Source organism: Rana temporaria, chromosome 2, assembly GCF_905171775.1.
Source record: "Rana temporaria chromosome 2, aRanTem1.1, whole genome shotgun sequence".
Classification (NCBI taxonomy): Eukaryota; Metazoa; Chordata; class Amphibia; order Anura; family Ranidae; genus Rana; species Rana temporaria.
Genome location: NC_053490.1, coordinates 239814489 through 239831982, shown reverse-complemented (window position 1 = coordinate 239831982; position 17494 = coordinate 239814489). Strand labels below are relative to the sequence as shown.

General features: G+C 40.5%; 4 protein-coding genes across 6 annotated transcripts in view; 1 reads left to right on the top strand and 3 right to left on the bottom strand.

The window, feature by feature from the left end:
• Nucleotides 1–17494, top strand: part of NF1 (neurofibromin 1) — a 317171-nt gene that overhangs the window by 208507 nt on the left and 91170 nt on the right. The gene's annotated exons all lie outside the window — the stretch shown is intronic.
• OMG (oligodendrocyte myelin glycoprotein) lies at nt 793–3369 on the bottom strand. Its single transcript, XM_040336670.1, has 2 exons — nt 2694–3369; nt 793–2297 (listed from the first exon to the last, which is right to left on the bottom strand). Exon 2 carries the CDS (start codon nt 2289–2291, stop codon nt 1014–1016), a length of 1278 nt encoding a protein of 425 aa, XP_040192604.1. The 5' UTR covers nt 2292–2297; nt 2694–3369; the 3' UTR covers nt 793–1013.
• Nucleotides 3702–9702, bottom strand: EVI2B (ecotropic viral integration site 2B). The gene is made up of 2 exons (XM_040336672.1): nt 9611–9702; nt 3702–5306 (listed from the first exon to the last, which is right to left on the bottom strand). Exon 2 carries the CDS (start codon nt 5285–5287, stop codon nt 4565–4567), a length of 723 nt encoding a protein of 240 aa, XP_040192606.1. The 5' UTR covers nt 5288–5306; nt 9611–9702; the 3' UTR covers nt 3702–4564.
• The window catches only part of EVI2A (ecotropic viral integration site 2A), a 6000-nt gene continuing 4088 nt past the window's right edge, over nt 15583–17494 (bottom strand). Inside the window, exon 2 of the mRNA XM_040336671.1 lies at nt 15583–16532. Within this exon, the coding sequence (XP_040192605.1) occupies nt 15663–16511 (849 nt within the window). The 5' untranslated portion in view covers nt 16512–16532 and the 3' untranslated portion in view covers nt 15583–15662. The remainder of the gene's footprint in view (nt 16533–17494) is intronic.

The following is a 17494-nucleotide window of genomic DNA, read 5'->3' as shown; positions in this document are numbered from 1 at the left end:
GTTCCCAGCATACAACGGGGGACGGACGGGAAGCGGAGAAAAAACCCGTCCTTTGCCCGTATCGTAGAGCCGGAAGTGGGTGCAGATACCTGTCTGTAGACAGGTATCTGCACCCCCCTCCCCCCTGAAAGGTGTCAAATGTGACACCGGAGGGGGGGAGGGTGCCGATCAGCGGGACTCCACTTTAGAGTGGAGATCCGCTTTAAGGTCCTATCCATGCCTATAGAATGCTGTCCTTTTAAAAACAGGCACATCTCAGGCAGAGATTTCACGCATTTCAACACTTCCTCTCTCACATGATACCATGGAGTCCGTTATCTAGAAATCCATTGTTTACCTGCCAAAATTTGGTTGATTAATGCAAGGTTTCTTAGCGAAAATAAGGCTAAATGATTTTTAATGTATCTGGTCTTTTCCTAAGGCCTTTTTCACACTACCGCAACTTCGCCGCAATTTTGTGGCTGCAATTTTGACACAATTTTGCGATGATTTCAGGGAATGTCTGTATATCTTGCACCAAAGTAGTACAAGATCTACTTTGAAGTCGCACAGATATGAATGGTACTCATTGGAAATCATGGGGTACGACAAGTCGTAAAAGTGTGAAAGAGGCATTAATCAGGTTATGCAGTTTTGCAATAAAATGGTGAAGTTTTAATATAGGTTTACAATCTTGAAAATTATACCCCATATCACTATCAGTGGGTACTACTCCTTCAGTCATAATACACTTTTGATCTTATGCCATAACAATGACATTTTTAGCATGCAGTAACGGTGAAGACATGCAGAAATGTTTCAAACATTTATTGTATGAATATGCATTACATGTATGGATTAAACGTTTATGCATTAGTACAGAGATATTTAATGGTTCACATTCAATTTTTATTATAGCAGTGCTGGTTTGTAAATCTTTATTCCTTGGCAGAATTGGAGACAGAATTGCAAACTTTGTCAGGCTCATTAGAAAGCTGTTAAATGGTTCCCAGTTCCTCATTTGTAACATGCCTTTACACAGTTCTTATAACTAGGAAAAGTATCAAAAACAAAACTGCAAGCCACTTCTCTTTCTGTGCTGCTGAGGAGGGAGCAAGATCATTCAATTGTACTGTGGTGGCTTGTATCTCTACAGGCACAGTTGTGCTTGGCAGGGTTAAATTGTTATTTATTACATTATCAAAGCTCACAATAACTGTGGAATCATACATTTTAGTCTCCTCTATTTCATCCGAATTGATTTGATTGTCTATTTCATTCCCAAAATAATTAAAATCTAAATGAATCATTCCATCTGCAGAGTTTTCATCTATCATTAGAGAGTCCTCGGAGCTTGCATGTAGAATGCTGCTTGTGTTAACTGGGGCTGCAGTTAAATCCTCTGGGTATCGTATCTTTTTGTACTGCTTGGGTTCTTGCACTTCTAAGAAAAGCGAATGATTTGTAGTAAACAATGGAATGTCGGCAGTAGTGACTTCATTTTGTGCTTTGTATTCAGTTGAAAATTGCTTGGTAATTTTATATCTTTCATTGGCACATGGAGAACCTATTACATTATTGTTTTCTTCTACCCACGTCATAATATAGTTCATAGCTTGTGTGTCTTGGCATGACCATGGGTTGTTGTACAGGGTGATCTCTATTACTTGTGTCAGGTGGTCAAAAGCATGGGCTGGTATGTAGGTGAATCTGTTGTTGTGCAGGTACAGATTCTGAAGCTTGGGCATTCGCACCAATGTTTCTGGCAATATCTGTATTAAGGAATTGTTGGATATATCTATTGTTAGTATATTACTGGGCATATTGGTTGGAACAGTCCAAAGCTGGTTGTAGCTTAGGTTCAGGAGCTGCAGACTAATTAGTGTATTGTTAATGAACACTGTCCTCTGCAGGCTGTTTTTGGAGAGATCAAGCACCTTTAGGTTCCACTGGTATGCAGTGTCCAATTTATAAAGCACTTTGATGCTGTTATTTGAAGCATACAGCTCCCAAAGAGACCTTGGCAAATGGGAAGGAAGGTTGCTTAGCAAGTTGTGGGAAAGGTCTAGAAACCTCAGGTTAGTGAACCTAGTCAATTGATGGTCTATATCGGACAGCTGGTTGTAAGACAAGTTCAGATGTGTGATATTGTCCTGGAGTCCATGTGGCAATGCAGTCAGACTGCTGCCTGAACAGTCAACATTTCTGTTTTTCATAATGCAGGAACACTTCAAGGGACAGAGACAGATGATGTTTGGTACAGAGCATAAAAGAAACAAAAGTCCTGGTGAGGGCTTGATTTGGCAATCCATGCTTACCTGCAACCAAATATTCAGTAGACATATTCAATATACACATATACACTTTTTAAAACTATAGTAATCTCCATAGATTTTGTTTGGCTTGAATAAATACATAAAGAAGCAAGATATATTTACGTTAGTTGAGATTGTATAGATTTGTTTTGCATTGCAATATGTATACATTAACAAATGCTATTATTGAGACAAGTTAGCTTTTGCATTTTCTTTTTTCTTGTCCTTAAGGTATTCAGTGACTGCGATTGGCATTATACTACTTTGCTGCACTTCTTGTTCAGAATGCTATTGCCATTTAACACAGACTTCTAATGTTACTGCAGCAAATGGTACATTAGTGGCATAAATAGATCATTGCATGACCTTTTAATGTGTTAAGTAATAAATAAAACTTACCACTTGGTCTTCCCATTCAGAATCAATACATAGCTTATGTAGACGGTGCTATTAGCTAATGAGCATTTATCCAGCTCTTCTGGTAGTTGTGCTTGTGCCTTTCAGCTGCATTGTACTGCTGTAAGCTGGAGCTCTGTATCCATCTGATCAGCTATTCGGAGGACTGCAGAGCAGATTCTAGTGCTGACTCAAATTTCTTGAGAGAATTGCATAGCCAATCCAGCAGCCAGTCTGATCTTTGAACTGGTAGCGAGCCCTGGGACATTGAAAAAAAATGCCCCTGTCTATTTTCACACTTAAATTGCAGTCATCCTTAGCTGTAATGGCATTATGAATAATGAAATTAATTTTATAACCAGAATAATTTACTTTTATGTGCTTTTTCAGGACGGTATGCTACTTAAAGCATTATGTAGGGATAACATTTTGACAGCGATATAAATCTCATTTTGAAATGTACTGCTCCCCTGCATTGTGGACATAAGACTGCATATTTCAAATACATACATATTTTACATGGTATGAAAATATCAATTTGTCCACCAGCTTTGGTGTCTAAAAACCCTATCCATGAGCTGAAAGAGCTCTGCAGGGAAAATAAAGCGGGACACATTCATGCATTCTCAGAATTTCTACTAACTTGAGAAAGTGCTTGCTTATTTGGCACCTTTTTGGGAGACAAAGTGCAGCAAAGTGTATTTCAGTTTAGCCATTTACTTGATTCTTGACAAAAAATGTTTTTTTATTTTATGTTAAGTAAAGATGGTATTTCTAAAAGCATAACCTTCTTGTTTGTTTACTTTGAATCCAAAGGTCTGTTTAGTAAATGCAGTTTTTCCTCTTAAGGCTACATTTACACCTGAGCATATAGCTTTTTAGGGCATGTTCTTTTTTTCAAATATACAGATTTTAGAGGCAGGATGCGAGTTACTACATGATGCTGCCTAACTACTTAGAGGTGCTGTCATTTGCTTTAGTGATGTTGTCTGGGTAAAGAGGACCCCCCCCCCCCCAACACCAAAAATGATCGCACCAGCACATACCCCATGCTTCTTTCTCTGTCTAAAGTGGAAAATATCTTGTGCTTCTGAGTATGAGTGATTATGCAACCTCTTCCCATGTGACAGTTCTCAGACCTAGCAGCCATTCCTAAGCCCCCAAACACTGTCACTTAACATAGGGAATAACACAGCTGCTCCCACTAGAGTCCATATGCATGTATTTTGGCACTGGCTACAACAGAGTGTATTTAAAATGCTAACAAGGTGTCAGTGGGTTGTGCATTATGCACACACTGTCACTGTTGAGATATGATGGCCTTGTGCAAGTGAATATGGATACCAGGGCTATGAGGCTTCTTTCACATTGGCAGAACAATCAAGTCAGCCTGTCAGTTTTTTAGATGGGCTCAATCGGACCATCCATTGTCATCTATGGAGTTTGGGTGTCAACTAACGTGACTGATCACACCCACCAACATCTGAGCCTATCTGCTAAAAACGGATAGATGTGGAACCATTCCACGTCGATCGAATCAGATGGGCTTCAGGTGTTCAGGGACAGGCAGTCTTTTTACATCCGACCACCTATAGAGGAGAGTGGGCTCTGTCTGCTGTGCATAAGCAAAGCTGGCAGGGACAAGCCACCCGCCTGCTTAGCGGGGATCGGCGAACAGATTCCCCACTGAGCAGGCAGGGTCCTCCCCATGTGAAAGGGGCCCAAGTATGAATGTCTTATAATATTTCATACATATTTTGTACGTTGACAGAACTAATTTGGTGTGTCAAGACTCTATCATACCAAACTTGCTATTCTTTGGCATGCATGAGAAGGAAGTAAAGCATGTACACAGATACTTCTGTTATAGAACTTCAGAAGAGGTCGGGTGGAGGTGGTGGTAAAAGTTGGTCCTCAATATCACAAGTCCTGTGAAAAGAATCCGTAATAGTATTTTCTTGGTATAATGAAATCTGATTGCAGTGTTCATCACTTTTTGTAACATCCATTAATGGCAGAGGTTGCAAATCCCTTAAATCTCCTGTGACAGGGAGCTCATCAATCTGTGATGGCACTGGAAAATGTAGAACATCATCTGGTGGAGGTGGTAGGGAGGTTTCATCATTTAAAGGGTAGTCTTGAGGATTTGGTTTAGATTGTTGTCCTACAGATCCATCTGATGAAAAGCTTGTTGTTTCACTTGATATGTATGGCATTGTCGGAGTGATATTGGTTTTACTGTCATCTTCATCTTGCGTATTTACATCTTTATAATGTCCTTGAGATGTGTTTTCAGAAACATTACTTTTTTGTGGAGCCTGTAGTTCATTAAGTACTATTGGGGCCGTACTTATGTTTGAGTGTGACCTTTGTCTACTTAGGATATCTTCATGGGTGTTCCCATCTGTCAGTGGGGATGGTCCGGCCCAATTCTGGTCAGCAGTGTTCTCTTTTTTAAAATGTTTCCATATGATAATGCCAGCTATTGCGATTAACATAAAAAGCAAAAGGATTCCAATAACAAGTGCCGCTAGCCAAAGGTTTTTCTCTGATTCCTCTCCCTCTGATCCACTGTGATCCGAATTACCTTTATCCATATTTTATGAATGATTTTACCTAGAAATAACAACAAGTAATTTTGTCAGAAAAAAATAGGTTATGGTTCACCAGTAAGAGGAAAAATCTTGCACAATATGACATTTTGATTTAGGATTTGAGTAAAGTTAGAAGTCATGTAGTTCTACTTCAAAATACGGCTGTAGCTAGGAATTTAAAGTGATTGTACAGTCAGAAGTTTTTTTTAATCTTAATAAATTCTATGCATTAAGATAAAAAAGCCTGTGTGTAGCAGCCCCCCTAATACTTGCCTGAGCCTCGTCTCTATCCAGCGATAGTATGGCCCCAATAGTACTTAATGAGCTACAGGCTCCTCCTGATTGTCTGTCTGAGACACAGCGGCGAGGGTGCGGTGCCGAACCGTGGCTTTGTGTTGGAATTGATACACAAAGCTGCTGCTCGGCTCAGGTGCCCCCATAGCAAGCTGCTTGATATGGGGGCAGTGGACAGGGGTGAGGGGCCAGGAGCACCGACGTGGGACCTGAGAAGAGGAGGATCTGGGCTGCTCTGTGCAAAAACCACTGCCCAGAGGTGGGAAGTATAACATCTTTGTTATTTTTAAAGGGAAAAAAAAGACTTTAGTATCACTTTAAGATGTGTATCCATTATGTGTAGAGATGGATATACAGCACTGGTGGATTTTCAAAGAAGAATTACAAGTATGTATATTTTTACAAAATTGATAGTTTAACAAGCGAAGTACCTTAAACATTCGTCAGGACATTGAATGTTCTTATTTTTTTCTTACAAATCTAGCAGTGTATACCCAGCTTTAGACACCAGAATTTCACTTCCTCCTGTTGGCCTCTATTTTTACCTCGGTCATAAAGAGATTGTATCTACTGTGCATCCACTGTTTTGTGACAAATTGCTTGCTTACCGTTGTGTGTTTGCATTTTATAATTTTTTCTTGTTAAAAAGGATATTCGCCTTCCTGTGTTGGTGCACAACTATTTATTTTTCATGACAAAATGTGTACATTGCACAGTGATCCTCCTGCATGTTGTATTTTGTATGCAGAGTTAATTTTTCCTACTTTACCAAAACAGTAATCTGAATTTCCATTAGTTTTTTTTCTTGGCAGCTATTGAACTAGTCAGGCCCTACTGCTGCTATCGATTTCCATCCTGATAACATGCACTAAACCTAAAGTGGAAAAGTATTACTACAGATGTGGTAAAGTGCTATTAAACCCCAAACTAAAAATCTAAATATTGCATTTTGCCAATTAGATGTGGTGGCTGCATTTTTTTTTTTTTTTATAGTCTCTTCCCCCTTGGCGATCTGACCAGTAACCACATTGCCTGTATAGACTGCCTACACTCTGGTTGATGCAGCATATAAGCACATTTGGACAGCAGCATTGTCAGTCTGGGGGGAGTGCAGTGTTGGATGTTTTAGCAGATTTAGCCTAGGTTCACACTGAGTGCGGGAATAAAATTATGCAGGTACAGCTGAGCTCGCACAATTTCATTCCTGCATGTCAGTCCCAATTTCGGGGACGATTTCAGAGACATCTGTGCAGGTTTGTGCACAGATGTCAATGGAAATTGCACCCTGAAATTGCTAAAAGCAGTAAAACTACTTTTGGAAATCGGTACGATGCCCTAAATGCGGAGTCGCACCATTTAGGATGGTGCGATTGCTGGCAATTGCTGCAGATTTGGCATGCGATTTGACATGCGATTTGACATGTCAAATTGCATGCCCAATCGTACCAACGTTACACAACAAATTTGAGAAGGACTCCAGCTCACACTTTATAATCGGTTGCAGCAAAAAGTTTTTTTTTTTTTTTTTTCCCCTTTTGGGATAACGGTTTACATAAAACAGATCATTGTAAGCACCCTCATCAGTGGTAAATGTTTTGTCTCATCCCTGTAACTATACATCTGCAAGAGCATTGTCTTTTGAATAACAGGCTGGCTGGATCACCAGATGAAAATAGTAGAAAGCCTAAGGCTCGGTTTACACTGGATGCCGATGTGGCTCCCAGCAGGGGTCCTGTGCTTCCTGGTTCACCATTTCAGGTCCGATTTCAGCCCGAATTTTGGGCTGAATTCGCACCTGAAACGGACCAAAAGACACAGGGCTCCTATGCAAATTCGCATCAGAGATAGGTGAATCGGCTCCATAGAGAGCCATTCACATCCTCCTGCTATTGCGATTTGAGGACAGTGGGCTGTGTCCGTGTCTACTCTTCACCAGCAGAATGGATGCAGACCTGTCATCCACCTACCCCTAGTGAGCAGGCCAATCTGCTCGTGCACTCGGCCATTGTAAATGAGGCCCAAATCAAAAGTTAAGATTGTACGGTTATAATATTTTGGGAATTCAGATAATTGCATAAACTGAGTTTAGGACTGGTTTGATGAAGCAGTTATTGGCTGAGGCTTCTTATACTATAGTAAGCCCAATTGTGTGCAAACCAGTTCGCTAGTGTTTGGTTTATTCGGCATGTCATTGGGTTTGCCACCTTTTGTTCCCTCTGTAGGGCACCTGGGACCCCCAAAGCCTCTTCTGCTTCCCTTTCTGGGCATCGGCTCCGGATCTCCTTGTCACATCATGCGCCATACTATTGGCTTATGTAAGGTGATAATGAGGTTGAGGAGGGGGAAAGGGATGTGCCACAACCAGTGACCTTCAAGAAGCTGGTTGGTATTTGCAATTTAAAGCACAGCTGCCTATAGGGGTACTACAGTGCTCTATAGGGGATCAGGGAAAACTTGCAGCCACCTGGAGTACACGGGTAACCACTTTATTACAGAATTAATTTGTCTAGACTACCACCTTGTTTCTAAAAGATTTCCTTTCATTTTAACCTATAATCCCTAGTTGGAGGAAGTATTGAATCAATTTTCAATGTGGTTCACCTGAGGCAATATTAATCAAGGTTGAAATGTATTAATTTATGGAAAATCTTCAGGGATGCTGTCATAGATTGTACTAGGAAAAGAAGAAAATTATATGTAAGATGGTTGTAAAGGCAGAGGATATGTTTAGCTTAATGCATTCTCTGCATTAAGCTAAAAAATATTCCAGGGGAGTATGCCCCCCCCCCCCCCATACTTATCTGACTCCCATCTCTATCTCAATCCAGCTCTGTGCCTGTCTGCAGCAGCGCTGGTGTCTCTCTAAAACTAGTTGGCGCTATATAAATACCTGTAATGATAAACTATATTCATAGAATGCAAACGTTCTGCATTTATTGATGGCCAATACAGAATAAGACTCCACTATTGCTGTGAAGTTACACCGAAGGACTGTCACCACTGGATTAATTGTAGTTTTCTGCAATTCATTTTTTTTTATGTCACATACCAGTAACCAAGAGAGACCATTGTTCTCCTAAAATACTGTGAATGTGTTTAATTTTTGGTGCTACTTGCATGGTACAGTCCAAAGACTATATAAGAAAAAGAGACTTGAATTTGGAGAACTGTTGCTTTGTTCATTGTCCCACTTGATCACGTTGTGATGGGTTCCCTTTAAGGTATATCTTGTCTTAAAAATAGTCTAACAATATATAATAGACCCCCACTTCTAAATATTTAAATTGGAAGAAAAAAAAGATTTTTACCCCAGACCCATAGGAAGCCTTATAGACACCAGTGAATGCAGATTAATGGGATGAGGGGTCTATGATTGTTAGTTCATGGTCCACATTAAGCACTCTCTGTATTAGGATTTGTTACAATGTACAAACTAATGATAGAAGTATGGATTATAGAGTAATTGTTTTGTGACGACACAATTTACAGAAATGCACTTCATATGCACTATATAGCTGTCTCTAGATTTTAAAAAGCAAAACTAGTTTGACATTGTATTCAGAAACTTCTGTTTTTACTTTGTGGGTATCTGTAACTTGTGTAAACTTAAAATGGCTTTTACTGGAAAGTGAAGTAAATTTGGTAACAGCCTTATTTGTAACCTTTATGCAAGATCCTGACCAAAAATGAATTTGCAGTTCAGTGGATGAAAGGGTCATAGCCCACATTTGTTTTCTAGAAATTATTTTCCTGCACTCACTGTTGGACAATTCTCTTTGTAGTCAGTAACAAATGTAGACGGTACAGTACTAACTAAAGGATTTCCATGTCTCACCTACAAGCAGTCAGATTTGATTCTGTTCTTATGCGTGTTTTCTCTGTTTTATGATGACACTACCAAATACTGTTTTTTTTATTTTTGAATATAATGTAGGTGTAAGGTCTATACTACTGTATCACCCCAGTAGGGTACCCCACAAAAATAATATTTCTATAGAGACACTAAACAGTTTCAAGTAAAAGCTTACTTACCGGTTTATATTGATGATTTACAGAGGTCGTCTGCTGTGAGTTTGTCGAACGAAGTGAAATTGAGAAGACTGTTTTAGTGAAGTGCAGTTGTAACGGCTTGAGTCACATCAAAAGGAAGTTCATGATGGTTTCAGGAAATGCGTTGATGTGAAATCCCTTAGCCATTTTTAACATGACTTTTGCAATGTGTTTACTGGAAGTGTGTTGCCGATAAGGGTTAAGTCAAAGATTGTTACCCAATAGTGAAGGCAATAGTAACTTCTACAGTTATCATATACTGTATCTACACACAATGGTCCTTGGTGTGTTAAATCAAATTATCAGGAAGGGACAGGGTGTTGCACATGAAGCTTGAACCGCTTCCAAGTCAAAATTAAAATGTGTAGTGTTTCTTTGGGTCAGGAATAAATTCTAAAAGTCTTTTAATCAGGTAGATTCAATATATTGCATAGTAATGGTTTAGATTTCTTTAGCCAGTAGGTGACGTTTTATACTTTTCAATTGTGTTCTAGAGAATGCATAAAGTACATATGAATTCACCACTGTAACAAAATTCCTTCTTTTAACTTGTTCCGCTTTTGAAAAGTGAAGGTTTTGTTTTACTTTGGTCAACTGGTGCATGCTAGAACCAAAATACTGTGTTATTTCCAGTACCCTCAGGCAGTTATCTGTAAATATGCCACTAAGGCTGGGTTCACACTACGGTTTTCCCGTCCGTCAGCCGCATACGATTTATATGAAAAAACGTATGCGGCTGAAACGGACGGGAACGTATGGCACCGCACATATGTGCGTTTTCCATTAACATTAATGTTAAAGGAAAACGTATGCGGTTGCCATACTGTTTTAAAAACGACCGCAAAACCGTGGTTGAACACGGTTTTGCGTACGTTTAAAAAACGTTTTGCCAGCAAATCGTACGCACCCGGATGCATCCGAGTGCATACGATTTGCAATGCATTGTCTATCTCTACGTTTTCCCGTCCGGGCCCGTACGTTTTCAATACTGAAATCGTATGCGGCTGACGGACGGGAAAACCGTAGTGTGAACCCAGCCTAAGCAAATTATTTAGCAAACTCCCTTCAAGTTTTCAAATTGACGGCATTCTGCTTTACGCGTCTATCCTTCAAGGGTCTGATTTTCCAGATCTATAAAATTCTCCATTCCTGCTCCACTTTGGCACTCCTATATGAAAAAGTGGGAGCAGATTCTGGGGCAAGAGTCATCTCCTGAAGATGCGTCACATTATATGGTCACAGATCTCTAAAAGACCAGTTTTTACCTTTTTATATACGGAAACTACTACAAAATTCTCTTGCTTGTACCAAACTGTACTCCATATATCTCTCAGCCAATAAGTGCTGCTGGCACTGGAAGTAGCAGCTGGGAACAATACACCACATCTATTGGTCTTGCCCCATACTCCTACCCTATTGCAGGGTTTGACAAATTTGCTTGGAATCTAGGAGCCAGCTAAAAAAGTTAGGAGCCAGAAAACGCACCCCCGTCCTGACGAGCTCGCACGCAGAAGCGAACACTTGCGTGAGTAGCGCCCGCATATGTAAACAGTATTCAAACCACACTTGTGAGGTAGCGCCATGATCATTAGAGCGAGAGCAATAATTCTAGATCTAGAACTCCTCTAACTCAAAACATGCAACCTGTAGAATTTTTAAACGTCGCCTATGGAGATTTTAAAGGGTAAAAGTTTGTCGGCATTCCACGAGCGGACGCAATTTTGAAGCGTGACATGTTGGTTATCAATTTACTTGGCGTAATATTAACAAGGATCCGAAATTTAAAGCTAATGGAATACCTTACCACCTCTCTGAACAACTTCTTACACGATCACAACCAAATCTCAGAATCTCCTCTTGGGGACTCCCTCTCACTTAATCTGCCCTAGAGCCAGTGTTTCTACTGCGCATGCTCTGAAACATGTCACAGCTCCTACTCCCGTGAAAGTAGATCTCTAATGGAGAGTTTGCATCTTCTCATTTAGAAAGGTGCTGAAGTGCATATACCTATGGACTTAACATTTTTCCATGGACTTTTTAGGATGGTGCTTACAATTTTGCTGTGAATCGTTTTTAACCCGCTATTAGCAGACATTACTTAGCCGGTCCAGGTCCATCAACCTGGATGCCTTTCAGTTCAGCCTTTCAGCGATCCACTGAAAGGGTAAGGCTCCTTTCACATGGGCGGCTGTTCTGCTACAGTTAAAGGCATGTTTTGTTATTTTGAAATTCAGAGAATCCTGGCTCAGCGTTCACTTGCAGTTGTACATTGCGATTAGCTGCGTTTGCGTGTGGCTGTGTTTAGCCGCGTTTAGGGCTGCAACTAACGATTATTTGCCCTGTATGGAAGTGGTTAATAACACATCTGCTTCTAATAATTGATAAAGCAAATGCAGTGCTCATTCGGTGTATTGCACCCTATGACAGGCAAGTTCATATAAGCTTTCTCCTCTGAGTGTATCTTTTGGAATCAGTCGAGTGCATAAAGTAATCCTTCGCCATACCTCGTGATACCGCTCCCCTTAAAATTTGCACTCGCCAGATATATAAAGTATATATTTTGTACTTTTTTTTTTTTTTTTTTTTTTTTTTTTTTTTTACAGCCCCTTACATGTGAAATTATTTTTTTCTTTCTTTTTGTAATGTCCAATGTGATCTTTAATTCCTCTACTTTTCACTCCTCACTTCTGTTGATTTGAAATGAGCCATGCATGTTAGTTGTGGTCATGTACACCGCTCTATGCACTTTACGAGTCCCTAGCCTAGTTCATCTTTGGAGCGTGCAAGAGAAGCTGGCTACATTACGACATACAGTTGGGACCATGAAGAAAGAATCACGCTGTAGCTGGAAGTCGTATCACAACAGCAAAATAGGCATTTGGAGGTTGGATCAATTGGACTTGTGAAACAATAAAAAATTATAAGTAGGCAACACATAATTTCTTTTGTTTTTATAGTTTATCACTTTAGAGCTGTGTTTCTCAGCTATGGTTCTGTGGAAACCTAGGGTTCCTCCATAGGTTTGCTAGGGGTTCAGTGAGCAATAAGCAATTTCTGCTTCTCAGATGAGTAACCAGACACCATTAATCTTTTTAGTTATCTGTAAGGAGATATTTTACCCAATGACCACAAATATTAGGCACATTCTTTCCACTGATCATCACATTAATGTACTGTGAGCTGTAAATATTTTTTTGCAGGAGTTCCCTGAAGCCAAAAAGTTATTTCAAAATGAAAGTAAAACTAAACGAGAGAGCACCTTTGCATTACTGTATGCAGGCATGCTCTAAAGCCGGCCATAGACTGTTTGAATCTCGATCAGTTCCGCAGGAACCAACCGAGATTCGAACCATGTATAAGCAGGCTGAATGTACCCAAGTTGATTGATCGGTCAACTTGAGTACAACCAGCCTGTCGGATTTTACATGCAATTATTGCTAGCAGGTAGTATAGCCACTAGCAGTAATGACTGTATTCTTCCGTTGGGGACAGCTGCTCCCACCGGAAGAACACATGCATTCTTTTTTTTTTTTTTTCACAGCAGCAGAGCATTGCACTTGTGACCTTGTGTAATGTTTGGCTCCTGCACACACTGCCTAAAGCTCTGCACCCGTATGGTCAGTTTTAGACTGCATTAACACCTGTGCATTTTTAATCTGAAATTTGTGTTGTGCAATTTGTCATTTTACAAGAGCGTTTACAAATCATGGGCAGATTTGCTGCGATTCTGCCCGCGATTTCAAAACATTTGGGTAAAATGACAATTCGTACAATGCGAGTTTCAGATGCCGTTCATTTTAATGCCACCTAATAAGTCGGTGCAGTTATGCTGTGATAAATCATGTAGAAAACCGTAACGCATGAAGTTCATCGCCCAAAAAGTAGCTCCTGATCTGGGCGTCAAGCTTCACTTGATTGCAGCACGATTAATCGTGCCAGAACTGCACCCTGAAATTTGCATTGTGCAATTTGTCATTTTACCAATTCAGTATGAATGCAGAGGAAGTGCAATGCAGTGCTGCAGTGGGAGATTGGACTTGTACTTTATTCATCCTCTGATCACTATGAATGAATGACTTGGCTGTGCGGTAGAGCACTGAACAGCTGCACAGATTTTAAATGCAAAAGTGGCAGCAGTACATATGCTCTCTGTCTCACAGTGCTGACCCATATGCTCTCTGTCTCACAGTGCTGACCCATATGCTCTCTGTCTCACAGTGCTGACCCATATGCTCTCTGTCTCACAGTGCTGACCCATATGCTCTCTGTCTCACAGTGCTGACCCATATGCTCTCTGTCTCACAGTGCTGACCCATATGCTCTCTGTTTCACAGTGCTGACCCATATGCTCTCTGTTTTACAGTGCTGACCCATATGCTCTCTGTCTCACAGTGCTGACCCATATGCTCTCTGTCTCACAGTGCTGACCCATATGCTCTCTGTCTCACAGTGCTGACCCATATGCTCTCTGTCTCACAGTGCTGACCCATATGCTCTCTGTCTCACAGTGCTGACCCATATGCTCTCTGTCTCACAGTGCTGACCCATATGCTCTCTGTCTCACAGTGCTGACCCATATGCTCTCTGTCTCACAGTGCTGACCCATATGCTCTCTGTCTCACAGTGCTGACCCATATGCTCTCTGTCTCACAGTGCTGACCCATATGCCCTCTCAATCTCACAGTGCTGACCCATATGCTCTCTCAATCTCACAGTGCTGACCCATATGCTCTCTCAATCTCACAGTGCTGACCCATATGCTCTCTCAATCTCACAGTGCTGACCCATATGCTCTCTCAATCTCACAGTGCTGATCCATATGCTCTCTAAATCTCACAGTACTGACCCATATGCTCTCTGTCTCACAGTGCTGACCCATATGCCCTCTCAATCTCACAGTGCTGACCCATATGCTCTCTCAATCTCACAGTGCTGACCCATATGCTCTCTCAATCTCACAGTGCTGACCCATATGCTCTCTCAATCTCACAGTGCTGACCCATATGCTCTCTCAATCTCACAGTGCTGACCCATATGCTCTCTAAATCTCACAGTACTGACCCATATGCTCTGTCTGTGTTCATCCCTTTTTTTTTTATAAAACAACAATGTAGTGCAGGGGCAGTGTCCATTTCAAGTAGAGGTTTGCCATTTCTTTTTCAGAATATTTCTTGAATAACTTACATGAAATTTGAAGACTCTATTTTATAGCTGGCAACACCACAAAAAGCAAATAAAACGAAATAGTTGTCACGTATATTACTGTGATTTGGTATATTTAAATAATATTTTTTATTTAAGTTGATTTTTGCAAACCCAGTATAGATCATTATAGGCCCTTTTCTATACAGGTAATAGGCTGTAATAAAATAAACACTAAATGTACCCATTTTGTGATTTTTGTCGAGGTCTAAAAAGTGAGATTAAAAAAAAAAAATTGCATGCAATTACTCTTCGGCCCCTTTCAGACGGACGGATAGAATGGTGCTTGTAGCTGCAGATTTTCTATTTTTCTACCGCAGCTAAAAGCACACAATGTTTTCCTATGGCCCCATTCACACACCGCGTTTGCGTGCGATTACGTTACATGCGGTTTGGTGCGAATAGAAAAAAGAGAATTGAATGCGTCCAGGTGCGATGTAGCGCAGCTATATGCACATAACCGCAGGTAATCGCAGTCTTTTTTTGTCAACTGCGGATAGCAGCGTTTTAGAATTCAAGGGACCCAAACAAAAACAAAAAAAATAAAAAGGGTTGCTATGGAAATGAATACCGCAGCTAAACGCGGCCGCAGTAAAACGCTCATGTGCAAATGCAGCTAATCGCAGTGCCTGGAGCCTTGAATTTCACAAAACATTTGTAGTGCTTTTAACTGCGGCAAAACAGCCGTTCGTCTGAAAGGGGCCTTCCTCCTCCTCCATGCATGGGTTCAGCATCTTTGAATACAAAAAGCGTTCAAGACAAAATTTTAATTAAAGATTGAACATCATTTTACAGTCTGAGTATAAATGTTATACATTAAATATTGTATCCTTTAGACCTCTACTGTAGATACAATAGTCATTATTTCATCATTTGAGTTTGTTTTTTTGTCCTCCGTGGGATCTTTTGATTTTTCTATTGTCTGTACTGTCATAAGCGTGTGCTTCTCATCATTACTGTTTGTCTCACCCAAAGAAATTTCATCAATGGTTTGATTGGCTGTTTGAGATTTTTTTTGCCATGTCTCCATTCCAGAAGGCCACAAAATGCTTGATGCACTTAAAAAGTCCCCGTTACTTCTTGCCTGTCGCTTTGATTGTGTTAGCTTGGTTTTAAGACTGGACACTTTATTTGCCAGGGCCACAGAGCATATGATCAGTGCTGCACAAATCAGCACTAACACAGCTATTATGATGGCACAAATCATTATTCCTGTTTTATATCTATCGTCTTTGCAGACACATGGTGTGTTTGTGGAATGGTTGCCAGCATATCGCTTTGTAAACCAGAATGGTTTCTTTGTTGTGGTGTATGGTGCCATTTTTGTCATCTTTGTAGGTTTGGATGCTGCCTTTTGCATGGTATTTTTTATATTTTCAGATTCAGATGCTTTTTTCTGCTTCGTTGTTTTCATCTTTGTAGATTCAGCTGCCATCTTTAGCATAGTTGTCATCCTTGGGTATCCTGGTGTATACAAATCCTTGTTTACTGATAGGCTTGCTATGTTAAATGATGAGGTTACATTAGTAAAATCAGACCAGTTCAAGCCCAAAATGTTGGCTGTGCGGTTAACATCTGTTAAAATAGTCTTATCTTGTAGACCAGTAGAGTAGGTCTTATTTACTTCTGCTTTACAACTGAAAGAAAGCAGCAATATCGCAAGAGACAGAAGGAACAGCATCCTCTTCAGAGCTACCGTTGGCTGCAGGGAAAACATTGCATTGTTAACACCGCTTTTGTAGATGGCGACACATGCATGTATATTTATAATTTTAAAAAATACAACAAAATACCTTATTTAGTTAGTAAAGCTGGGAAAAGTGCAGAGTAAGCTTTAGATTTCAAATGACTAAAGACACTGAAAGATGCAAGGTACACTCCAGTCGAAGTGTGAATTTCCAGTTGGAAATGTAATCCTTGTATGCCTTTGAGAGAGCATAGCCTACTTTTTGAGGTGGTTAAAGCTCAACTTGTGCCTCCCCCATCCCTCATTTTCTGTACCTATATGGTATATATTAAAAAATGTTATACTCGACTAAGTGTCTTAGCAAAAAAGTGATAAGTCCCCTTCTTGCTCTGGTGGTGGGGTAGGTCATGAATGGTGCCCTAATTTACTGTGGGTTCAGGGTGACCTGATATCCGGCCTCCAGGGGACGGGCCTTTGACTCCATGGGCTCACAGGAGGTGGCTATCATTAAGTCTGGAAGAGAAGTGCCATTCAGTGGCAGAGAGAATTTTCTGGGTGGTACAGCGCGCTGGAGTCGAGGGATATTGCGTCTGGAGCAGTTTTTTTCCCCCCTCTAAACCTTGTATTGGGCTTTAAAGGCTAAGGTCACCTTTATTCAAAAAATAATAAATGCACATGGTTTTGTAAAAAAATAAAATGTAATTAAAAAATAAGTTTATGCTTTTGTGCACAGGAGCCTGCAGAGCATTGCACCCACAATCACTGGATTGTGGGTGCAATGTTGGGCTCCTGCACACATGTCCTTTTAGCTTTCTACTTTAGGGTATTCTATTGAAAAGCTGGAGGACCTGTCAGTAGACTACGAGTGTGTTTAATAGTGCTGAGAGAAGAATCCATCCCTGCTTTCACAGGCAGGGGGACGATCAGGGGGTTCGGGGAAAGGTGCCGGAGCAAGTTTCAAAATAGGGATGTAATGT